This window comes from Trematomus bernacchii, unplaced genomic scaffold (assembly GCF_902827165.1).
Source record: "Trematomus bernacchii unplaced genomic scaffold, fTreBer1.1, whole genome shotgun sequence".
Lineage (NCBI taxonomy): Eukaryota > Metazoa > Chordata > Actinopteri > Perciformes > Nototheniidae > Trematomus > Trematomus bernacchii.
In genome coordinates this window covers 1,246,315-1,270,722 of record NW_022987683.1, presented here as the reverse complement: position 1 = coordinate 1,270,722, position 24,408 = coordinate 1,246,315, and the positions used below count along the sequence as shown (strand labels likewise).

General features: G+C 38.3%; 4 protein-coding genes across 6 annotated transcripts; 1 reads left to right on the top strand and 3 right to left on the bottom strand.

The window, feature by feature from the left end:
• Positions 1-535: 535 nt before the first annotated feature.
• LOC117487697 lies at positions 536-10,499 on the bottom strand. The gene is made up of 13 exons (XM_034136341.1): positions 10,441-10,499; positions 9,617-10,309; positions 8,228-8,350; positions 8,101-8,144; positions 7,487-7,608; positions 5,476-5,566; positions 5,319-5,388; positions 2,727-2,858; positions 2,218-2,556; positions 2,024-2,068; positions 1,796-1,906; positions 1,651-1,685; positions 536-771 (listed from the first exon to the last, which is right to left on the bottom strand). The coding sequence occupies exons 1-13, from the start codon at positions 10,493-10,495 to the stop codon at positions 649-651; spliced, it is 1,983 nt and encodes a 660-aa protein (XP_033992232.1). The 5' UTR covers positions 10,496-10,499; the 3' UTR covers positions 536-648.
• Positions 4,170-5,763, top strand: LOC117487750 (immunoglobulin kappa light chain-like). Its single transcript, XM_034136405.1, has 3 exons — positions 4,170-4,201; positions 4,302-4,667; positions 5,240-5,763. The coding sequence occupies exons 1-3, from the start codon at positions 4,171-4,173 to the stop codon at positions 5,686-5,688; spliced, it is 846 nt and encodes a 281-aa protein (XP_033992296.1). The 5' UTR covers position 4,170; the 3' UTR covers positions 5,689-5,763.
• Positions 10,500-13,409: 2,910 nt separating the features above from the next.
• Positions 13,410-16,188, bottom strand: LOC117487748. Of its 3 annotated transcripts, none has more exons than XM_034136402.1 (6): positions 15,996-16,188; positions 15,577-15,921; positions 15,162-15,494; positions 14,411-14,536; positions 14,294-14,325; positions 13,410-14,171 (listed from the first exon to the last, which is right to left on the bottom strand). In XM_034136402.1, the coding sequence occupies exons 1-6, from the start codon at positions 16,036-16,038 to the stop codon at positions 14,040-14,042; spliced, it is 1,011 nt and encodes a 336-aa protein (XP_033992293.1). In that variant the 5' UTR covers positions 16,039-16,188; the 3' UTR covers positions 13,410-14,039. The 3 variants fall into 3 exon arrangements, with proteins under 3 accessions (XP_033992293.1, XP_033992294.1, XP_033992295.1); XM_034136403.1 differs by having other exon boundaries at positions 14,088-14,171; positions 14,260-14,325; XM_034136404.1 differs by lacking the exon at positions 14,294-14,325 and having other exon boundaries at positions 14,093-14,171.
• A 3,310-nt stretch (positions 16,189-19,498) lies between these two features.
• Positions 19,499-24,094, bottom strand: LOC117487696. The gene is made up of 12 exons (XM_034136340.1): positions 24,017-24,094; positions 23,193-23,888; positions 22,989-23,114; positions 22,854-22,897; positions 22,643-22,758; positions 22,449-22,465; positions 21,301-21,378; positions 20,882-21,226; positions 20,467-20,799; positions 20,243-20,368; positions 20,137-20,159; positions 19,499-19,996 (listed from the first exon to the last, which is right to left on the bottom strand). The coding sequence occupies exons 1-12, from the start codon at positions 24,069-24,071 to the stop codon at positions 19,877-19,879; spliced, it is 2,079 nt and encodes a 692-aa protein (XP_033992231.1). The 5' UTR covers positions 24,072-24,094; the 3' UTR covers positions 19,499-19,876.
• Between the last annotated feature and the right edge of the window lie 314 nt (positions 24,095-24,408).

Here is a 24,408-nt window from a genome sequence, read left to right as displayed (position 1 = left end):
CATGCTGATGCAGAGCTGCTAGCATGGCTTCACGACTGAAGTCTTGTTGAATATCAACACTCTCCTTTTGATGCTTTTGATTGAGTTAAAGCTACTTAATTAGCTTACTTCCCTGCTCTATAGTAAATACACTTTAGTCACGGGGAGTGGAGAGATTTTACAATGTCAGAAGAGATTTATCTACATGTTCTGTGAAAAAAAGCATTTTTCTCCTCATTTCCTAAAAAAAGTCTAAATACAGCAGCTCGCTAAGTTTGCCATAAACAAGTAAGCTGCTTTTCAACACTTCCTTTTGCTTTGACCCGACAATGTTCACCTCAGTTGTTGTCAGACCCCATTGTGCTGTCTCTTCCTGCCAACAAGTGATGTGTACGTCACTCCCTCCTCCCTCCGCAGAACATTTCACTTTCCATATAAGTTGGTCTGACAGTTCTACGCCTCTCCCTCCATCAAACATTAACACGCTCTTTGTGGCCTTAGATGAAGAAAAAAAAGGTAGACAAGAAACCTGAGTGGGAAAATAGGGAAACAATATTCAACATTTATTTTTTTGCCAGTGAATTCTCCCACACATGAAGCTACAAGAGAAGTGTACCATGACAAAGCATTATTTCCACTCTGAGCTGCATTTCCACTCGTTTCCTTCGTCTATCTGGTGGCAGCATAGACTACATTTGGCTCCAGCTCTCGCTCAGATGCAGGCCTGCGGCTTATTTTTGGCTTCGCCTGGAAACTCAGAGCCGCGTAGTTCAGTTCATCAGAGCACATATTCTGTAAAATAAAGTATTCAGTCACCTGCTGTTTGCAAAATCCGTAAAATGTGGCGTTTTGCTGGTTGTCCCACAAAGGAATAATCCAAACTAAAATGAGTGACAACCATAATTTATTTAACAAAAAGTACGACTTTTAAAAGAATCGGAGTTGTGCTGCACAGAATAAAGTTCGGGCAGTCATCTCGATTGTTGCTCGCCTGACCCACCACCATCCCAGCATCCAACTGTAGGCTCGAGGGGGATAGTATAATCATCACTCAATGTAAATCTGTGGAGTGATGAGGCCCGAGCCTAGACGCCAAACTCAAACTATATGCTGCTTCTAATAAACATACCAAAGAAACACGTGAGTTGTCTGACTGAACTTAAATAAAAAATAATTTCTCAGTTTTATGATTGAAACCAAGGTTGTACAATAGGCCACATCGGAGGAAAAAAGCTAATTCATTAACAGGACATATATCGCTCCACCTTACAATGACAGTGATAACAGTGTTTTTGATAATTTGAAAACAATTCTGTAACTGTTGTAAATGTACGCAGTGTATACATTTCATACACATCTCTGTCCTTACAAAACATATATTGTGGTTGAGTTTATTAAGCATTTCAATGTTTCATAGGGAAATAAATATATCACTGTTGGCAAAATCACAAATTTTGCTAAAGAAAATGCAGATACCTTCAAGGTACTGAGCCTGAACTAGAATACATTTTCTGTTTAAGAAGACTATTATGACTCCCTTTATGCCTGCTTGAATACGTTTGATGCAAGCTGCAGCATGGGATAACATGACCAAACAAATACCAGATTATTAAAATTGTTAAAATGCATTTTAAAACCATAACACAGAGTATACATTAATATTGGGTTTACCTGGGGTCTTTTGGGCTGAGATTCTTCATTTGCATCTAAATAAAAAAAAGAAACAAGTGTGTTAAGTCAGTGTGTTTTAGTTAATTGAAACTAATCATATACTTTTTCCATAATGTGCTGTGCAACAAAATTAAATCCACTGTACCTCTCTGAAGCTTCCTTATTTTAACAGCCAGAACAATGACGACTATAGTGAGCAAAAAAGCCAAGCATCCCAGAATTAAACTCATCAGGTATGCCATTTCATCAGGCTCCTCTATAAGAAAAGAATATAATTAAACTCTGTAATTTAATCCTGTTGCTTACGATATGGTTAAAATAAATTGTAATTACTGGCTGTTTGGAAATTGCAAATAAAAGAGGAGAACCTTACTTTTGGTCTCGAAATCATATTCATCATCATCAGATTCACCGTTACCTTTTAAGAAGAAATGGACATGAATCTTTTTGTACACATATTTGTTTCTTATTTGTCTTATTGCTGTTTTCCAATACATTTGAGATATAATGTAAATACTATAAGAACAATTTATTTCTTAAAGAGGTGGGAGTTAATCACAATCTTACCTTCAACGTTTAGCTGGATTGCACTGGAAATGACTGTACTTTTGCCTATGTACAATCCACAGAAGTACAGTCCAGAGTCAGATATATCCACTTGATTGATTTTAAGAAAGACAGTGGTCAGGTTGGAACTCATTTCAAATTTTCCATGTTGATATCCATCACAGTATGAAGCTTCGCCACCAGCCCCGTAGATAGAGGAGACACAGCTTGGCTTGGCTCTGTTGAACACTCTGAACCAGTCGGACTGAGTTGGATGGATGGATACGTTGGGGCAGAGCAGAGTGACTTCTTCACCAGGCTGGACCTCCACAGTCTGACTAACCGAGGCAGAGATCCAGCCTGAAACACAGAGCAGACACAACAAAATATATAGTTGTTATAAAACCACATGAAGGTTTACAATACCTCTTAATAAAAGTTACGTAATTGATACGGAAACACATTACGTGTTGGATGTACAATTATAAAACTAGCCATTAAGTTGACATTAATTACATTTCAATACTTACTGAGACTGCAAAGAAGCACAGCTGCTATTAAGGTGAAGCTTTCCATTGTGCGTATGACCGTATCACTGCATGGGCACTCTATATTTACGTACTGTAAAGGGGGTGGGGGAATAAAAGGTTCATGCAAGGAAGCTCAAATCTTTCACCTCTCTGATATCTTTACCAGATGCAATTTCAGACACAGCATCCCTCAAATGATTTCAGACGGCGTAAGTAAATATGTACGTTTTATAGAGCCTTTATGAAAGATATCCTCACTTTATATGTCACAATCTTATCTGGCAGCTCAGACGGTCAGACATGCATAGGTCACATGCAAGTTTGATGTTCTTAATAAACTATGCAGTTTAGGTGCTCAGAACACAAAGTAATCCGACCCATCCTGCAGTCAATGGCCCATCTTTTCCCGTCAGTACCACAAGTGTGCCAATAACAAACTTTAAAAGTGTGAATAGCAGCATATAGACCTGGGGGTCCAAACTCTGTGTTGTATCTGTCACTTGGTTTTGGATTCAACAGAGTGAGATGCTGACCACATTCGTAAAAAAAACAGCCACAGACAGCACCCACAGCTTATCTTTTTCAAACCAGAGGACCTACTGTGCAAGCACTGCCATTCTCCCCCCCTTAATGAGCAACAAGTTGACTCCTGCAAACAACTTAGATTCATCTTGTCTCCTCAAGGAGGCACTACAGATCTCTGGCTTACAGAGTTGCCTTCAGTAAAACACTTTCTATCCCACTGATTGAGTATGAACCTCGCATGATGTACCACATTTTCTTTTCCATTAACCCTGGTCATGGGGTCATTTTAAGTCCCCTTCTATTCAAAAATGTGTTTTCTCAGTAAGATGTCTTGTCAGAGTTTGACGATAGAGGTTGTATTCAAATTCATCTTCTAAAAAAGGGCTATTTCTATGTGAAGTGATGTTAAATGTCCAAATGTTCTTGAGAAATGTATAAAAAACGTGGGTAATAACTGTGAATTCTTAAATAAACCTGCAGAGCAAGTTCAAGCAATAATTTTAATTTTTTTTTAAATGACCTACATTGCTCTCAATATCATTAAATATGGCTTCAAAAGTAGTTACAGGCCAAACTAAATGTGACAGAGCAATAATTTTGTTTTATCTCGTATGAACTGTCAAGCACGCGTAATGTCCATTGTTTATGGTTTAAATGTTCCGCGTTCATGAGAAAGCCACAATTCCACATTGCAGAAAAAGAGATATGAATTATTTACTGCTAAATGTGTATAACAAATACTGTGATTGCCAAACTTGACGGTTAATGCAATGTACTTTTTGTGTTATTCGGGCCAAAACGGATGTTTGAGGTGTTACAAAGTTTGACCCTATTCCCAACCAATCAAATGTAACCTCCTTTTTTGGCTTGTGTCTGCGCTTTTGCTCGAAAACGTTCAGTTATTGAGACCTCTGAGACGATGAACCTGTATGTGGTCCTCTGTGGAGTGTGTAAGTCCCTTTATGAAATGTATTTTATCTGTGATTCTAATTTAAATGGTTTAATTGAACATGAGCTTATGTTGTATACCATTATCTGTTTTTGACCTAGTTCATCTGTCGGCAGTGATCCAGTCGGCAGCAGTCACACAGGACATCGGGGTTATCTCCGTCAATGTTGGGGACAGTGTGACTTTACATTGCTTCTACAACAGCCAAGTGGCCATGCACTTCTCCTGGTACCAACAAACCTTAGGAGGCAGACCTGAGCTCCTGTCTAGTGTTTACAAGCATGAAAAACAATCCAAAGTCTTCCCCTGGATGGAGAAGAACCTTCGTTTCTCTGTGAAAAGGGAGGAAGGGATGAATAATTTACACATCGCTGACGCCCAATTCTCAGATTCAGCTACATACTTCTGCGGAAGCTCGCACTCCAACATAGTGGAATTTGGAGTGGGGGTCTTTCTAAGTGTTAAAGGTATTGTGCCTGTTGTTATATTAGCTTTTACCTAACATGAAAGCAGAATTTGCTGGATATGTGCAGTTTTTGTACAAATTACCTGAAAAAAACGTAGAACTAAATTACATTTTCAATTACATTTTCAGGGGAAACATATCTTCTCCCTGAATACGGTTGTGGTTTTAAACACATGGTTAATGTTAACGTTGTAAATGGAAACAAAACAAAGCAAAGGCGCTTGGTTAGGTTTAGTTTAGTTAAGAATGTTTTTTTCATTATTGATGTTCTGATGTCATTTAGAAATAAAGTACAATTTCTCCGAGGAAACCTATGCCATATGTCAACAAAAAAAATGTAGGAGATGATTTTCCCTCGAAGCATAATTGACAATGCGTTTCAATGGAGACAAATATTTGTAGTAGATTAGGCAGCCATTCGAACACCCGTCAATTTGACTTATGTTCTACAAACGGCAAATCAGTTTTCATATATTATCACAGAAAAAGAAATGTATTCATAAAAATAAGGTTTTGTCCTACGTAAATTGTATACCTTCCAAAAATGAAATACTTGTTGTCTGCTGATTTTAGGAACCAACCACAAGAAAGTCGTCCAGGGGCCAGTATCTGAGACCATCAAGCCAGGAGGCTCTGTGACTCTCAACTGTACCGTACACACTGGGTCGTGTGAAGAAGAACACAGTGTTAACTGGTTCAGACAAGAAACTGGCCAAGGTATTCTTTACGTGCATGAGAACAAGAGTAACCACGTCCGCACAGCGGGGTCTCCTTCACAGGGCTGCGTGTACCATTTGCAGAAGACCAACCTGAGCTCCAGTGATGCTGGAACCTACTACTGTGCTGTGGCTTCCTGTGGGGAGGTGCTGTTCGGAAATGGAAGCAAAGTTCTCGTCCAAGCTGATGTCGAAGACCATATGGAACAGATGAGAATCTTAGTCTGGCTTTCCATCATCAGAATTGGTTTAATCTTCTTCTTTGTAACTATTTGTTTCTTAGTTTATATCAGTGAGCTTGGGTGAAGTCTTTAATGCTGATTCGACTTTAATGCAGAGTTGACTTTGCTCCGAATCTCTGTAACAGTTAAGAAATCGTACCAAAAGAATGTGTGTTTTGTGTTGGTTGTATTATTCTTTTATTAAGAAAAGCAACTTTTTTAACATCAATAAAAAATCAAACTATCAAAGGAGTGTGAGAAAAGTGTGACTGTATTTTCTAATTGACCCATAAACTTTGTTCAGGTTTTCCTAACCACACCATTACCTAAGCTCTGATTTGTGTGTTTAAAAATAAATACACCCACACAATACGCAATGAACTTCTGCTTCTGAACACAATAGTGTGATCACAGAAATAGGTTCCTGTCATCCACAGAGTGTAAGTCTTGGTAAGTTCCTTGAAACAAAATGAGGACATCCTGCTTAAGGCCCCCCACACAGAGTGAGCACATGATCGTAAATAGGCACCACAATGCGCAAAACAGAATATAATATACATGTATAGGAAGGTACTGACAACCATAAGATCTATTATAGAAAGGGACAAAAAGTGTGGCCTGTTTTCTGTGATGAATCAAAGATGGAACACAACACAAATGATATTCACAAAAACATGATTAATTATATTTATTTTTCCGGGAATGTACATAATAACACACAACACATTTTAATTATTGGCATTTATAGGCACTTTTTAATTCAATTATTATTTTAGATTTATTTATTTAGTACACGCAGGAGACACAAACCATGAGACAACAACAATGGAGGGGAGATGACATTCCCATCTCACAAAAAAGTAAAGTACAATAAAACAATACTAAAATAAAATAACGGTAATTACACTCATTTGACAAAAATAAATAAATTAAGAAAGGAAAGAAGAGAAAAAATAACAGTCAATACGAATGCTTCAACATTTCAGATAACTACGTTGACAGCACAATACATCAAAGAACCCCAAAACACACACAAATAAAAAATCCTAAATTAAAGAAATCTATTTTCTTTGGAATTGTTTGTGTAATGCACAAGTACAATGTCATCCTTCATGCGGCCTGTGCAGATGTGTGTAAGAAAAAATCAGGAAATAGCCATTTTCAACCTAAACAGGAAATGGAGTTGGGGAAGGGGATACATGGGACACACCTGGGAGCTGATTGAAGGGGGAAAACAAACAAAAGACCATGGACTCGCAGAAGTAGGATTAAGAGTGGTTAAAGGCAGAGATCACTTACAGAATTTGGACATCTTTCCTAAAAAATAACAACAAAAAACAGTGATGTATTTAACGGTTCCCTGTGTTGGACCTAGTCAAGTCAAGGTAAGTCTTATTTCCTGTCCATAACCCTTTAAAACATCAGTAAAGATTTGCATAGGATCTACAGATGAGATCCAAAAATGTATCTATGTGTTGACGTCATCTTGTATTTTGTGGCTTTTATGGCATTAGCAACAAACCGACCACGGTAACCCCCCCGCCCACCCTCTTACCTGAATCCCCTGCCACAGCACTTCTGTGTGTCTGTGTATTTCTGGCCTCCGGTTTCAGCAGGATTTTTAAGAAGACTAGACGCTGTGCTGTTTCAGGCTGCGAAAATTCTAATTTTCTTTGTATATATCTGAGACCTATAATATATTGTTGAAATATCGTATAATACGTGACCTTTAAAGAAAAAGGCTACCAAGTGGTATTTTTTGTATGTGAGAACGTTTTATTGCAAGGCAAGCTTTTATATTTATTGAATTTGGTGAAATTTAAATGATTCTTTTAACAAATATATTTGTATACAGAAACATAGTACAGAAACAATTGCAGCATTACTGCCTTACAATGGAGTACACACATTCGGACTGGGTGTTTTCCCCCTCTCTTCTTGATCTGTTGCCGTTGTGTTGCCTTAAAGCAGCATAATGAAGGTTCTCTGCGCCTTGACCGGACTGCTAAAGAAACATAAAATGTATTGATATTGTGGTAGACAAAGAAAAACACAGGCATGTACTGAGAAAAAAAAAAATATATTCAGGCTCATTTGTCGAAAAGGGTTGTCCTGAGATTTTCACTATAAGATTATCAAGGACAAAATTATTAATGATGACGACATTTATAGAACAATTGTAGAAAAAAAGGTTATGCTTTCAGTCAAATTCATCTTTGAATTAAATAGGTGTTTTATCAATTTATTTGGCAAATAGAAAGCTAAGTGAGAAACAGAAAAACACCGCAATGATTGAAAGGCATTGCATTTTTTACTTTATTGTCATATGTGTATTTTAAAAATGAAATACATATTTTTTATTTTAAGTATTGCTGTATATCGTCAACACCCCTTTTTTCAAGTATAAGTTATATTGTTAACTTGACGATTGTATAGCGCACATGAGTTCTAGAAACAGCAAACATAGTTTATCTTTCAATGGAAAGATGATACTCACTTCTGTATGCAGAGTAGAAGACGTTGAAAATGTGGCATTGCACTCTGTTTGAGACAAAATTAAGTAATGTTATTTTAATGCAATATGCACTCAATACTTGTTTCCAGCTTCAAATAAATATTGTTACCTGAATGTTGGCAGTTCCTTTGGTTCATCTTGTACACTGAGATAGCCAGTAAAACTATCAGGATGATGGTGACAGTCAAAGCTCCACTCAAGAAATACACCAAGGCAAGAGAGAGAACTTCATCTGTAAAGAGGCGAACCCCAGGAGAAATTACAGAGCTTTGAGATGTTTTCTTCAATGTTGGTTAAATGATAGCATTGGATTTTTGTTCAACTGTATATCTTTAAAAACACAATACTTACAGGCCTAGTTGTACATTTAAAGGTTATTGGTCATTTTAAATCCTACAAGCCACAACAAGATATTTTCCCAAGGGAGTTTATTGTAAGTTATATGTGATCAAATTCAAATTCTAGGTTAAGCTTATTTGAGGCTTTAGCAGTCTTAGTTAAACAAAATGTATCTTTCAAATACTAAGAAGCGACATGCCAAACAAAATAAATTGTTCATAGGTTTATGGGGTTAGTGTTAGCTAGCACAACTACTCTAAAACATATGAGACAAAATCCCCTTTTTATCTTCCAATATCAGTCTTTTGAGTACAAAGATCTCTTGTGTTTCTATATAAATTGTTTAGTGTCTGAGCTGCAGCAAATAAATACTTCATAGAGGAATAGAGGAAATAATGTATGTTTCCAGGATTTAACACCAGCAAAATTCCAACACAAACCTGCCTAAACAACAATATCCTTTTATTCGATTTGGCTAAACTTTGTAATTATGTGGAGGAGTTGCGCTAGGAAATAATGATGGCCAGTTAGGGTGACCAGCTGCCAACAACCCACATAAATATTATTTAATTATTTTGTGATCTCCGAGTCTGGAAAAATGACAAGAGCTAGCTAACAGACTGCTGACCTGTGGGAGAGCCGCACAGTGTGGTAAACTTTTATTAAATCAGCTGCTGGTACAGTACCATATCTGTTTGGTAATCCTCTTTTGGTTTCAGGAGGAATATATCCATAGATCAATATTTTCTTTATGGGTCAGGCATTTCTGGTGAGTTTCGGATAAGCGGCGCTACAAAACGTATTCACCTCCATGCGCAATTGAAAAAAATCTCACAAGAAATCTCACAAAAACTCCCTGGTAATCGACCTCCATCGGCTACACCCATAAGTAAATAAAAATGTCTCTGCTGATTGATTGACATCTGACACAGCTAATGGTGATAGCCCTTTCTTGTTTTCCAAACACCTTTGGATAAAAGGCACGTTTTAGACGGGCGACTGTCAATCAAATGCGGGACATCGGCTAAATGTGTGGGACAAATGAAAAAATGCCGTGCAGTCTCTGGCCAGTATTAATAAAGACTTAGAAAATGCAAATCCATCGTTCAAGTTTGTTAACATCACTAAATGAGACCACCTCTTCCGTAAAGTTACTTACCCTCAAAGTCCAGCTTGGTCCCGTCTCCAAACAGTATGTGTCCACATGAGGCAACAGCACAGTAGTAGGTCCCAGCTTGAGAAATATTCGGGCTCTCCATTGGCAGGTTGTACACACAGGTGTGTGTTTGTGTGTTGGGTATCCTCTCACACTGATCATTCCTGCCTCCGCGGGTGTAAAGGAGTCCTGGAGAGTCCTCAGAGTTTTTGAACCAGTAAACACTGTGTTCTCCATCACAGCTGCCAGTGTGTACAGTACAGTTCAGAGTCACAGAGTCTCCTGACTGGATGATCTCAGATGCTGACTGATGGACCAAAGCTGGGATGTTCAAACCTGAACCTTTGACATTGACAGTAATTCCATCACCAAATTTAAAGCTATATAAATCGCTCCCCACACAGAAGTATGTAGCCGAGTCTGATATTTGCAGATGTGTTATCTTCAAGTTGTTTGTACCTTCTTTTGTATCCAGTGAGAAACGTGAAAGTTTGTTTAATCCATCATTAGAGCTGTCTTTTTTATCATTATGCCGATAGAATGTAGACACCAGCTCTGGTTTCTGTCCAAGAGTTTGCCTATACCAGTAAAGCATCACTGTATTAACATTAAAGTCATCGAAGGCACAAGGCAAAGTCACACTTTCTCCAGCATATGAATGATAATGTAATGATGATTTCAAAGTTGTTGTATAAGCTGAGGAGAAAATAAAGAGACAAAGAAAACAGATAATTAATGTAATGCTGGTGTGTTAAAATGCATGGAAACAAGTTACAAGCATAGTCAAAGTTTAGAGTTAAAAAAATACCATAGAAAACACAACTTACCAACATTTGCCAAGAGCAGACATAGGACATGCAAAGCAATGTTTGGAGGTGTCATCGTGCTTCAGACGCTATGTTGAATGAATTGCATCTCTGTTGGTTCTCCACCCTTCACAGAGAACACTGGGTTTGATCGGCCAATCAGATTAGACGTCCTATTTTAGAAATAGTGAACACATGTTTAGTGCCCTACTTGACATTTTTGGTCTCATCAGAAATACTACATAGTTGAAACTGCTCAACATTGTTTATTTTGTAACAGTTTTCCATATAATGGTTGGCATACAGGTGGAAGGAATGCTTTTCCAGATAACTTATTAAAAAACATATAACCCCATTTTAAGTGTTGTCCTTGTGTCTGATCCACGGTTAAGGACATTAATTAATTAAAAACAAATTATAAAGCTTGGTTTTATATCACTAAAATTAACAGTAATAGGTCATATTATTTGGAGTCTACTACAGCATGCAGGTTTTGAAAGGTTGTGAAAGTGCTTTCACAGAGATAAACACCTGTCTATAGTTAGAAGGGAATTTTAGCAATTAAACAACAAATGCTTTCCCAATGAAAGATATATAGCAGTTTAGATGAAGGCAATTTGCGCTACTGAACTTTTTTTACTTTCCTATTTGTATTGGCCACAAATGCAAGTGCTTTGTCAGGAAGATGGTAGATTGATACCGGACCAACACAGCCCCCCCCCCGCCCCCCCAGGATCAGGAAAGTTATTTTTGCTGCTGTAACCCTAACCCTAACCTCCCTACAAACTCTAACCAAATGTCGATCTCCGGAGCTGCCACGCATTATCCCCATTGGAAACCCTAACCCTAATTTGTCACGTGTCTTATTTCTAGGCCAATCTCAAATGATATAAAATTAACCTTTCCAATGCCTATTTGTACTACATTGTTGTGGTTGTTTCCTTTTTGCTTAACTGACCCAGAAGGACATTGATCTAGATGAAAACCTTGTATTTATTTTTCTTTTAAACGTGACCCTTTCATTGCTTCATGGCCTATACATTCAGAAGAACATGGTGCGCCTTGGTCTAAATACTAACAAAATTGCTATACAACCACAATGTGTTGTGTTTGATTTTAGCCTCGTGGAACTTTTGTTGCAATATATTCACCTTTGTCTCTTTCCCATTCTTCAGTTCACTTTCTTGCGTTCATTCGTCCTATTAATTCGAAAGATTTGCCAAATTTAGGATCAAGTGTAAACTCAAAAATCTTCTTGGAGGTTCATCCAAAATTGTTAGCAAAGCTTCCTTGGTAATACCAATAAAATAAATAAATTAAACATGTTTCTATGTCACATAAATCAGTCATTCAGAGCCCGGAAGCACAACTATTATTGAGTTAACACATACCAGGCACTCTTTAAAAAAGTAGGTTAATACACCTCCTACTGCATTATTTCAGCAGTAGTCATTCTGTCTTTTGCTGGTGAGATTGCATTTTCACTTTGTGTACACAGCATGTTATCTGCATTTAAAGGTCCCATGTCATGGCCATTTCTACTGATCATAATTCCATTGTTGAGGTCTACTAGAATAGATTTACATTGTGCAATTTTCCAAACTCACATTGGTTTCTCATACAGCATCTCTGTATAGTATGTGTATTCACTCTCTGTCCTAAACGGCTTGTTGGAGCTCCTGCCCCCCCCCCCCCGTGAGCCCAGTGTGCTCTAATTGGTCAGCTCGCCCACTCTGTTCTGATGAGTCCACCACCGTTACAGCGGAACATCAGTGATGATGTGTTACAATGGCGTTTGCAACCAGAAAATGACACCAGTAATGACAAACAGATGAGAATACTGCGTGGGGTCTGGGTGCCGTGTTAGTGGGACGTTGCGCGGTTCGCTGCTGTGAGGAGCGGACAGTGTGAGCTGGTTTAATTACCTGGTTGCTGCGTGGGGTCTGTGAGACAGCGAGACATCGCGAATGGACGCGGGAAGGGGGGGGGTGCTGAGGGGTCTGCAGCACCCCTATCTGCGAGGCTCCACTATCCACTATCAACCTTTTTCTTACTCAATATCAAGCCACACTTATTGTTTTTACTTCGGCTGTGACTTTGTGTATGCTCAGGATGAGTTTGGCTGTGTTTGGCTGTGTATCGCTAACAAGGAAACAACTCCTCCACGGAGCTCAGCGCGATTCACAACGTCCCGACCAATCAGAGCACACTGTGCTCACAGGGAGGGTGGGGGCTGGAGCTATTGGAGCTACAACGAGCCGTTAAAGGCAGAGAGTGAAATTCAGTGAATACACGTAGTTTACAGAGATGCTGTATGAGAAACCAATGTGAGTTTGGAAAATTGCACAATATAAATCTATTCTAGTAGACCTCAACAATGGAATTATGATCAGTGGAAATGGCCATGACATGGGCCCTTTAAGACATGAGCCTTATATAGCGCTGCAGCCCCTTTTTAACATTCTTGTTTGCTCTTGATTTTGTCTGAGTTGCTGAACGTTTTTGCCTGTAGACCCCAGGCCAGTCTTCCTGTCTTTATACAAGGCCTTTAGTTTCCACCAGCGGAAACCTGCTCACGGTAGCTCAGACCATATTCACCACAGGAGTCAAAACAAGAGCGAAAAGCAGAGATGTTTTACCGTCTGCTTACGCTTTTAGATAGAAGATGATATAAATAGACCAGAGGGGATTTTTTTTTTACCATGGTTGTCAATGCTGTATATATTTGATCTTTCAGCACATTTTACTCTGTTGACTTAGACTGCAGACACTAAATCAACCTAACTTCATTTAAATGTACTGTACTGGTTGGTCTTATTGTCTGTTGTGAAGCTTCTGTCTTTCGGTCATTAAGGAAAGTGTAGAATACTACTCCTTGTTCACTGAATTATGTCCTCTCTTATTCACTTAAACAATAACATTTGTCCGAATATGTTTTTTTCCGTCAATAAAGCACCACTGTTCACTGATATATAAGTTTATTATTTCCATGTTCCATTAGTATGTGTTATATTGCACTGGCAGTACATTATACAGTATAACATGTTACATCAATCCACAGAATAGTCAGCCCTGAGCGCCACAGGCAGATATGGCAAAGCTTGAATATTTTCACATCACATTAATATTTAATCTTCAAAATATACAAGCGTGTTAGCAGTCACTTTACAAATGTACACTTTTCAATGATCCGACGTGATCTTTGCATGTAAATGAGTAGACGGAACACATAGAAAAATTGCTTTTTTTAATCAAAATGTTGAACCTACAGAGGTTCCAGGTAGCTTGAATATTTCAGTTGTTCCTACTTTATCATTCTGCTGGGCCGATATCGCCAATGCCCCGGTTAATTTGTGTTTTCAATACTTAAATAGGAATATACTTTAACCATGTTGTTTTCAGGTCAGTGAAATTCAAGATGCACATAATTTGACGTATAGATAGGGAGATATGCTGGTAATGAATCAGCACGATCAATAAACAGATTTTTTTACCTTGGGCCCGACCCCATAAATCAAATGCCCACCCATGTATTTAGGTCTGCTGCCGGCTCTGATAGGATATATACAATAATCCATTCATGCTCCATCAGTCTTCATTCTTCCTTGTTGTCCGCCTTCTTAAGATGAATCTTCTCGGTTCGGTTGACAGTGTCTGACGTCTGAATATAGGACAGAACCTTCACAGTATCTCACTGCAGCTTGTCTGCGGGGCAGGCTTCTGGGGTCTGTATAGGTAACTGCATCACCAGTCTGTGAGGAATGGAAATTCAAATAATTCAGAAGCAGGAAATCAAAAGGCAGATTAAAAATCAAACGGTAAAGGTCATATGCGGCATACAAAGGAAATTGTTGGTGCTGAGACAAACTCATACTTGATGATCTTCTGAAGATCCATCAGTTGACGCTGAAGAAACAAAAAATATAACTCAATTCCAGTTCTGATTCTGCTGCAGATCTAAAGCTGACCGTTACAACACATGGTGTAATACCTGTGGAGTCTCTCCTCCGGCTCTTGCAAAGAGTGGATATGAGGATGACTGTCATAATCCCAAGAGCGATATTGGACAGCATCAGAGCAATAATGGTTGGATTTAGTTGTGATTCGAAAGCATTGTCTGCAGAAGAAAATAAACAAACAGTGCTTAATACGTCTCGATCTTTGATACAAATACCTAGCAGTGTAATGTCATTCATTTAAAAAACTTTAATGTATTCTCTGGACTAAATACGCTCACATTTCCGCCACTTACTGTTGACAGTTTAAGGCAGTAATACATATTAAAGGGTCAGATCACACAGAATACAACACTCCAATCCCAACCCAGACCCTCGTACATATCGTATTTATATGCAATATAATATATCCATGCAAATAGTTTTAGTTTTTATAGCAACTCTATCACAATCCAATACAACAGACTAGTTTTCTAGAAATTCTAAAATAAAAACATTAAATTACCATTAATCCTAGACCTGCTGCAAAACCCTTATAATGCATCAACCATAACTATTTTAACCAAAGTATCCTCACCTAATAGTTCCAAATAACAATGATTTGTTATAGTTGACCAATCTGCTGATTCTTTTCTTGATTAATCAGCTTGATTAAGCTTGGACTTACTCTGGGCTTTTTCGAACGGTTGGGTACATAAATACACGATATCTGCGTTTATTATTTTCAAAATTGGCTACGAATAAGAAGAACTTTGAACACTTTTATAAATATAGTTTCTTTCTTACTGTGAATATAAATTCTGGTCCCATTTCCAACCAGTGTCTGTCCACAGGAAGTCACGACACAGTAGTAGGTTGTAGCATCATCGGAGCTGAGGTCCCTCAGGAGAAGGCTGTACACGCAGGTTGTTTTTCCACTCTCTTTCCTCTGGCAGGTCCCATTTCCAGAGAAGTAAATAATTTGTGGAGCAGAATGCTGAGAGTTCTTCAGCCACGTGACAATAGTGTGTTCTGCTGCACAGTGGCCTGTGTGTGAGCAGCTGACGGTCACACAGTCTCCTGGCTGGACTGATTTTGACTCTGGCTGCTGGATGACAGACTCACTGATCATGTTTGCACCTTGGGATGCAAATCAAAGAATTACATCATTAGCATTACGTTAAAATTACCTTGGGTGCTTTGATAACAACCTACAAAATACCTTTCAGCATCAAAAAGGTTCCCGATCCAAATTGGATGTTTTTTAATCGCACAACTCCACAGAAGTATGTTCCAACGTCTTCCCATGTTGTTGCAGATATGCTCAGGTGGATTTTGGTTTCGTGAAATTTGGCTGAATAACGGTTAGGAAATTCCTCTGAAATTTCACTCCAATTATATTTGTCATTAAATGCTGCCACAAGCTGCAGTCTCTTCCCCAACGTGTATTTGTACCAGACTCTCTTTTTAATGATACTTTTTATGTGACATTCAATAGTAGCCAAGTCTCCAATCTTCACCGTTTGGAAAGGAACCGGCTGAGAGATGTCATTTGTTTGTGCCACACCTGAAACGGACAGACAAAGATTAGCTTTTAGTTTGATGATGAAAAGATTCCACAAGTGGATCGTTGTTACTTACACAAAGGCCAGAGCAGGAAGACAATCACAAAGTTCAGGATCATCTTTTCTTCTTTATCTGCGTTCACTGGTCCGGCCTCTGCTCAGCAGCAGTTCAGACTTACTTACTGTAGGCAACAGCAGACTTAACTAATTTACAACTTGTCCTACATTTGAGCACATCCGTCAGGTCCGATTGGTTCACCATATTTACCTTGTTAGACATGATTGGCTGTTTCACATTGAAGCAAGAAAAACCTTCCCTATGACCTGCTTTTGAAAATGTGTTTACTATGCTTGCTCTCTGTACAGAGCCAATGAGTCAAGACATGCTGTAAATGATAATACATGACAACTCACAGGTAAACCACAATGAGGTTGGCAAAATGGAAACTTCAGTATATATGCAAACTTTCCAGAACAATGGGCCACACACATTTTATAGACTTATTAAGACTTTTGCAAAGATGTCATGAGTTCTCAAACTGAAAGTGTGTCTACATGCAAAAGGCTATTATAATGTATGTATGTATGTATATAAGAAATAATTCAACATAACTGCAGCTGTACCATAGCACTTGGTTACACTGACCTGAATGAGGTAAGCCAACTGGCAAACTAGAACGTTTAAAAAAAACAATGAATAGCGTGAGGCTTTTTGAAGAAACAGTGATGGCAGGTTTCAGAGGGACTATTTCTTCAGTATAAAATAGTCCCACTCCATTATTGTTTAGGGGCAGAGGCAGATATAGAGAATATTTGAATATCTGGGACAAAAACATGTATGTGCTAGATACCATGAGAGGTAAACAAGGAGCTTTTTGTAATCTTTTTGAACTGATTGTGAGCTTAACCTCTTAAGCCCTGAGCCTGTTTTTCAGGTCTCAGGCTCGAAAATGACATTCCCAGAACAAATGACCATATCTTCCCTTCTAAAAGGGTTAAATTAATAATCTTTTTTCTCAAAGTAATGATAAACCTGTGAGTTGGATGTAGAAAAGTCAGAATCAATATAGATGTTTTTTATTTTAAAGCAAATTCAGATTTTACATAGTAAAAAACTGTAAATGATAGTGTCCGTCCAAAAATTATTTTTTACTTATAGTGAAAACTACCCTTGGATGATGGGTTAGTAGACTAAAAGCTTTAGGAATCCAAAGTACAACATATAATAAGTACCCTGTATCAAGATTGATGCAAAACAAGTGAAATTTGACCTTTTTAGAGAGATTTAGCCAAAAAAACCCACTTCTGGGGTCATTTGGGTGGATTTGGCCTATCTCTGGCCCCCCTTGCTCGATTTTGATGAATGAAATCTCTTTATAACCGCTAGAGCCAATGGAATCGAGGGAAAGTTATATACACACCAACACGTTAACAAATAAGGAGTGAGAGTGACGCGTTACCAAAACCGGAAGCTGCATACACTCTGGTGGCTACCATTAGCAGCTAACTTTTCCGCTCCGATTTTTACATAAAAAATGGAATTATGGATTATAAATAATTTTTCGTTTTAATGCCATTGAACACGTCTTTTGACCTAATTGACAGCTACGGTGAGACGATCTGCCGTAAAAGCTCCGTAAAGGTACGTGTTGTGATGTCTGTGTTTGCTTCCCCTGTCGCAAGTTCGGATCGCTCAGTGATGATACTATACCTAAATAATCAGTGGAGTCTCAGCTTTAATCGGCTATATTGTATGTGCAGCTACGATAAGTAATAAGGGTATTTTTATCTTGAATTGTGTGCCGCAGTGCGTTAGAATTTTTTCGCTCAGGGGTCATTTAGACGCTTCTTATGAGACTTGTGTTTTGTTTTGGTAAAAATGGTTCATATCTTCAGTTAGCTGAGATTCTTCCCGTTAATCTGGTGCTACACATTAATAGTTTCATAAATGTTAAGAAGCCCTGAGACATTATCTCGAAAACAAAACGGTGGGAGGGGTCCAATGGGGGGACCGCCGTGCTTAAGAGGTTAAAGGTGCTCATCGTTTCAGTGGTCCTTCCATCAGCTGTTTTAAATAGCTGTAAATTCCCATGTTGTTTTTCTAAACTCACTTTATTGTTGGATCAAACACTGTGTTCTTAAAGATTGCAATGTTTCTTCCATAAGTACAGACGATTTGTGTAGTGCAACAGCATATAAGCCATTATACAGTAGGTGAAAAAAAAAGAGAAAAAGTGGGGTAAATGTACAAGAGTTCTCTGAGGTTAAAGTGGTGGATATTCAGTTAAACATAAAACACAACAATGTGTGTGTGTGTGTGTGTGTGTGTGTGTGTGTGTGTGTGTGTGTGTGTGTGTGTGTGTGTGTGTGTGTGTGTGTGTGTGTGTTGTGTGTGTGTGTGTGTGTGTGTGTGTGTGTGTGTGTGTGTGTGTGTGTGTGTGTGTGTGTGTGTGTGTGTGTGTGTGTGTGTGTGTGTGTGTGTGTCATTATCTTGTTGAGTAGTTTGGCAAAAAAGTAAAAAACCAGTCCATTAACTATGATCCCATGACTCATTGTAGTGAGCTGATACATGATGTACATGATATGGACTGCACCTTTCTATTCTGACATTGATTACCAATTCTATGAGTCCATAGAAAATTATTCTTGGCAATTTTAACCTAAATAGCACAGGAAGCTGGCACAATCATTTTCCAAAATGGGAAAGAAATGACCCCAACTGCATTTGTGGATGAAATATTTGTTCTTTGAGGCTTTTGCTATAGCTTGGTTAGTACGACAGGTTTGCCATTAATCATCAAAATGGATGGTATTTTAAGATCCACAAATCCATATTACCCCTCTTGTAAGTTTATGAGAATATCAAAGGAATATTGGATACAAATGACTCTAAAATACTATACTGGGCCAGAGGTATGTGGAACATATACAGTGGAAAGTCAATAAAACAATGGCATGATGTAAATCTTTATTGGCTCCATGATGGGTTTTGTTAGTTAAAACATTATTATTATAACAAAAGGTGATTATTGAAGCAAGTAAAAAAGAAACACTGTTCCTCCCATAGTTATATTGATATGGGCACATGTCTCAGTGATAATGGAGCCATAAAAAGGAGACATTGATTTAATTCAATGCATCCATATGAGACTAATATATTCATGCTTATATATGCATCACCAATATATTCAAACCAAAAGGACTTTTAACCGGACCTCTAAGTATTAGTAGTTTCCGTATTGTTAAATGTGACCTAACAAGTATTCTACTTTTGAAATAGGACTGCAAGTGGTCTTTCAATTAAGTATCATCTATGTGAGAAAGCAAACACCCTTACATCCTGCTCAAAACCACAAACGCTGCTGCACTAAGAGATACAACACAACAAAAAAATACTGACTGTTGAGTTTATTTGTCTATGTATTGTGTTTGAACCAGAACGGACCACTGTAACGTCTTAAAGCAGAACACTTCCTGTTACTAACCTTTGTGCGCTGAGTTTTCTAATAAAAATAGTGTCACTAGTGCGAATAAAAGCTGTTGGATTAACAAGAAGACACACGCAATATTGTTCCGAGTTTTGACGTTTATTTCATTATTAACGACATAAATTGCACAGACAAAATTACACATTTTATTTTGTTAAAAAAAATGACAATAAAATTGATAAGATGATCCTAAACTTAAAAGTATTCAAGTGAATTTTACAGCATCTAAGCTTCTAAATATAGGCTACAGGTTAACTCATACAAAAACATGTATTCATAGGTACTAAAAAAACTTTAGACACATGGTTTATTTGAAAGAACGTTGCGGACATATCCTGCTTCGACCACACAGTGAAAAAGACTATGCTAAAATGAACATTAATGAAGAATAGATTGATTTTTTTTTGCTGCAGTCCACAAAGAAGAAAAAAACTCCAACTCAAAAGTACAAATTGCACCATGTCAGGTTCTACTGCTTTACGCTGTAATACACACATTCACTCCAGGTTGGATCCCTCTGTCTTCTTGATCTGTTTTTCAGATTCACACCTAAAGCAGCATAGTAGATATTTTCTCCACGTTGGTACTCCTGCAACACAATATATATAAGTAGATCATTATTGTGATCCTGCAAAATATAAAAACTGATTTCCAGGAAAATTATTTGGAAGGAATAGGGTGTTTAAATGGTAATTTAGCAGTTATTTATTGTCAACTGATTTTACTCACTTCGGCTTCTGCTGTGGACGGAACTGGAAAAAACAGAAATGGTTATTTTTAATCAAAGACCAAATTCTGCTAAATCAAGCCATAAGATACAAACTGTACAAGTTACCTGTTGATTGGCAGCTGTTTTTCTTGTTCATCATGCACACTAAGAAAGCCAGTAAAACACTCAGGATGGTGGTGAATGTCAAAGCTATACTCGAGAAATGCACCAAGAAACCAGAGTCCACGCCACCTGTAGAGAGAAACAGAGCTTTCAGTAGGTTTTTATCCAAAGTTTGTTAAGAAAGTACCAATGAGAACTGCAACAACCTCTGCTAGAAAGTTACTTACCCTCAAAGTCCAGCTTGGTCCCGTCTCCAACCAGTGTCTGTCCACAGGAAGTTACGACACAGTAGTAGGTTGCAGCATCATCGGAGCTGAGGTCCCTCAGGAGAAGGCTGTACACGCAGGTTGTTTTTCCACTCTCTTTCCTCTGGCAGGTCCCATTTCCAGAGAAGTAAATAATTTGTGGAGCAGAATGCTGAGAGTTCTTCAGCCACGTGACAATAGTGTGTTCTGCTGCACAGTGGCCTGTGTGTGAGCAGCTGACGGTCACAGAGTCTCCTGGCTGGACTGATTTTGACTCTGGCTGCTGGATGACAGACTCACTGATCATGTTTGCACCTTGGGATGCAAATCAAAGAATTACATCATTAGCATTACGTTAAAATTACCTTGGGTGCTTTGATAACAACCTACAAAATACCTTTCAGCATCAAAAAGGTTCCCGATCCAAATTGGATGTCGTTTAATTGCACGACTCCACAGAAGTATGTTCCAACGTCTACCCATGTTGTTGCAGATATGCTCAGGTGGATTTTGGTTCCGTTAAATTTGGCTGAATAACGGTTAGGAAATTCCTCTGAAATTTCACTCCAATTATATTTGTCATTAAATGCTGCCACAAGCTGCAGTCTCTTCCCTAACGTGTATTTGTACCAGACTCGCTTTTGTATGATACTTTTTATGTGACATTCAATAGTAGCCGAGTCTCCAATCTTCACCATTTGGAAAGGAACCGGCTGAGAAATGTCATCTGTCTGTGCCACACCTGAAACATAAAGACAGAGATTAGCTTTTAGTTTGATGATGAAAAGATTCCACAAGTGGATCATTGTTACTTACACAAAGGCCAGAGCAGGAAGACATTCACAAAGTTCGGGATCATCTTGTCTTCTTTATCTGCATTCACTGGTCCGGCCTCTGCTCAGCAGCAGTTCAGACTTAACTCATTTACAACTTGTCCTACATTTGGGGCACATCCGTCAGGTCTGATTGGTTCACCATATTTACCTTGTTAAACATGATTGGCTGTTTCACATTGAAGCAAGAAAAACCTTCCCTATGACCTGCTTTTGGACAAAGTGTCAGCAAAAAATGGTTTTGAAAATGTGTTTACTATATTTGCTCTCTGTACAGAGCCAATGAGTCAAGACATACTGTAAATAATAATACATGGCAACTCACAGGTAAACCACAATGAGGTTGGCTAAATGGAAACTTCAGTATATATGCAAACTTTCCAGAACAATGGGCCACTGTGTGTGTGTGTGTGTGTGTGTGTGTGTGTGTGTGTGTGTGTGTGTGTGTGTGTGTGTGTGTGTGTGTGTGTGTGTGTGTGTGTGTGTGTGTGTGTGTGTGTGTGTGTGTGTGTGTGTGTGTGTGAAAACAAAACAATTGAGAGTGTGTGTGTGTGTGTGAAACATATCTTATTGAGTAGTCTGGCAAAATAGTAAAAAACAAGTCCATTAACTATGATCCCATGACTCATTGTAAACTGATCTAAAAATGATGAAGCCTGTGTACTTTGAGATTTGTTTGGACCCAAGCCAGTGAATGTTTACTTTGAAAACTTTAAATGTACCAAGATCAGTTCAGTTTACATTTTTTTATTCAGAAGTGTGACTGTCTTGAAGATTGCGACAATATCAAGGCTTGCTTCGGCTTGACTAAACATTCAGGATTTAAGTTACATATGGGATGAAAGTCATATTTCCACTTTGGAATGTAGAACTATACCTGCTATTTCTCTACTATAATGTTTAGCCGTCTTACCTTCTGTTTTCTCATTTCCTGTAACAGTGGGAATTCATACAGTTCTATCTCGCATGGTGGTGAAGCAAATATTGTAAACTTTTGAAGATACTCTTAAGTACTGAGACACAGACCCATCACCTACTGCGTATGACAGTCATGGAAAACCGGAACGTCCATGCAAGATAATTGTTGAATTTGGAGGTGTCTTTCTGGTAGATAAACATGTCCAGACAAACCAATGTTGGTATTGTGGCTGTCCACAAGTTGGGGCACCATTGGGTTGATGCGTTTATTTAAAATGGTATGTCCCTCCTCTAATTTTAGATTAAAAAAGAAGTTAATCCAGTCCAATTTTTGGGCTTGCTTAGAAACCCTTAGCCTTTATTTGTCTTTTTAAACAGGAACAAATATAAAACATGTACAGTTGGACTACTTAATACTTGAGTACACGCATTCAGTCTTGGTGCTGTTCCTTTGTCTCCTGGATCGGTTGACCTTATGTTCCCTTACAGTTGAGTAATGGATGGTCACTTCATTTTGGTCACCCTAATAACAAAACATAAACCACACAATTATACTTAAAACAAAGACTGTGTTCATAAAAACGTTTCAATGGTAAAAGTTTATCAAACACAAGATACCTCTGCATTTGTTGTGGAGGGAGCTGGAACTCTTGCATGAGACTCTGAAAATAATAAAAAATATATTTCACTCTAATGTTGTGTTAAATGGGTACACATTATAAGCGCAGTCTAAAAAAAGATTAGTTACAGTACCTGTACATTTGCAGCTGTTTCTCTTGCTCATCATGCACAGTAAGAAAACCAGTAAGACAATCACAATGAGAGTGAATGCCAAAGCTCCACTCAAGGAATACACCAAGATAAGAAAATCCACCTTATCTGTAGAGAGTCAGACATCAGGACACATTACAAAGCTTTAAGGACTTCAAGGAAAAACCCTCCAATTGAGTGACTTACCTTCAAAGTTCAGCTTGGTCCCGTTTCCAAACAGTATGTGTCCACATGAGGCAACAGGACAGTAGTAGGTCCCAGCATGAGAAAGATTCACGCTTTTTGGCAGGTTGTAATCACAGGTGTGTGTTTGTGTGTTGGGTTTGCTCTCACACTGACTGCCTCCACGGGTGTAAATGAGTCCTGGAAGAGTGTCTTCAGAGTTTTTGAACCAGTAAACACTGTGTTCTCCATCACAGCTGCCAGTGTGTACAGTACAGTTCAGAGTCACAGAGTCTCCTGGCTGGATGATCTCAGATGCTGACTGATGGACTAAAAACGAGATGCTCAAATCTGAACCTTTTACATCGACTGTAATTCCCTCCCTGAATTCAAACTGGTAAGAATGGCTATTTGCGCAGTAGTAAGTGGCTGAGTCTGAAATTTGCACATCTGTTATCTTCAGGTGATTTTGTCCTTTTCCCGTATCCAATGCGAAACGTGGATTCTTGAATTCATCGTGAAATGTTCCATTTGGTTCGTACTTGTAGTAGGTTGAGATAAGCCTTGGTTTCTGTCCCACAGTTTGCTTGTACCAGTAAAATCTTGTGTCAACATTACTCCCATGGAAACATTTCAAAGTAAGCTCGTCCCCAGTTTTAAATGATAGAATACCACTCTCTTGATGAACAGATGACGATAATTTCAGCTCCGTCACCTGAGCTGAAGAGATAGGAGAGATAAATCAAATGCAGAAGTATAGAAAAATAAACTCGACACACAAAAATGATTTGGACCAATATCATGGGGATATAAAAGATAACATTTTGTACCACAAAAATACAACTCACCAGTATTCCACAAGATTAGAAATCCGAAATATAACATGATCACATGAGATGTCATCGTGTTCAAACTGCCGCGTTGAATGATGCACATCTCGATGCTCTCTCCACTCTTAAGAAACAACACTGAATCTGTTTGGCCAATCAGAGGTGACACTTTAAACTATGTCCCATAAAGGAAACATGGTCACAGGTTTACTGCCACCTACAGAGTCAATTTGTTGTTTGAATATGATCAAATTTGAGAAAGTATATAAAAGATATTCTCATGTTGGCATTACATATAAACTATCTCTATCTACAGTATAATTACCTATAATATTAATGGATTGACTATGTCTTTTTAAGTCTCTCTCCAAAGAGAATATGATCTTTCAAGTCATTTTGTAGAACCTTAT

Coding starts and splice junctions, on each gene's coding strand:
- LOC117487750 (XM_034136405.1), top strand. CDS start 4,171: ATGAACCTGTATGTGGTCCTCTGTGGAGTGT. Junction 4,202..4,301: donor TGTGGTCCTCTGTGGAGTGT/GTAAGTCCCTTT, acceptor TTTTTGACCTAG/TTCATCTGTCGGCAGTGATC. Junction 4,668..5,239: donor GGTCTTTCTAAGTGTTAAAG/GTATTGTGCCTG, acceptor TGCTGATTTTAG/GAACCAACCACAAGAAAGTC.
- LOC117487697 (XM_034136341.1), bottom strand. CDS start 10,495: ATGACACCTCCAAACATTGCTTTGCATGTCCTATGTCTGCTCTTGGCA. Junction 8,351..9,616: donor GACCAAGCTGGACTTTGAGG/GTAAGTAACTTT, acceptor GCCTCTTTACAG/ATGAAGTTCTCTCTCTTGCC. Junction 2,859..5,318: donor CACACGACCCAGTGTGTACG/GTACAGTTGAGA, acceptor GAAAGATTTGAG/CTTCCTTGCATGAACCTTTT.
- LOC117487748 (XM_034136402.1), bottom strand. CDS start 16,038: ATGATCCTGAACTTTGTGATTGTCTTCCTGCTCTGGCCTTTGT. Junction 14,326..14,410: donor CCGGAGGAGAGACTCCACAG/GTATTACACCAT, acceptor TTGTTTCTTCAG/CGTCAACTGATGGATCTTCA. Junction 14,172..14,293: donor GATCTTCAGAAGATCATCAA/GTATGAGTTTGT, acceptor CATTCCTCACAG/ACTGGTGATGCAGTTACCTA.
- LOC117487696 (XM_034136340.1), bottom strand. CDS start 24,071: ATGACATCTCATGTGATCATGTTATATTTCGGATTTCTAATCTTGTGG. Junction 23,115..23,192: donor GACCAAGCTGAACTTTGAAG/GTAAGTCACTCA, acceptor GACTCTCTACAG/ATAAGGTGGATTTTCTTATC. Junction 22,759..22,853: donor CCTCCACAACAAATGCAGAG/GTATCTTGTGTT, acceptor TTTTGTTATTAG/GGTGACCAAAATGAAGTGAC.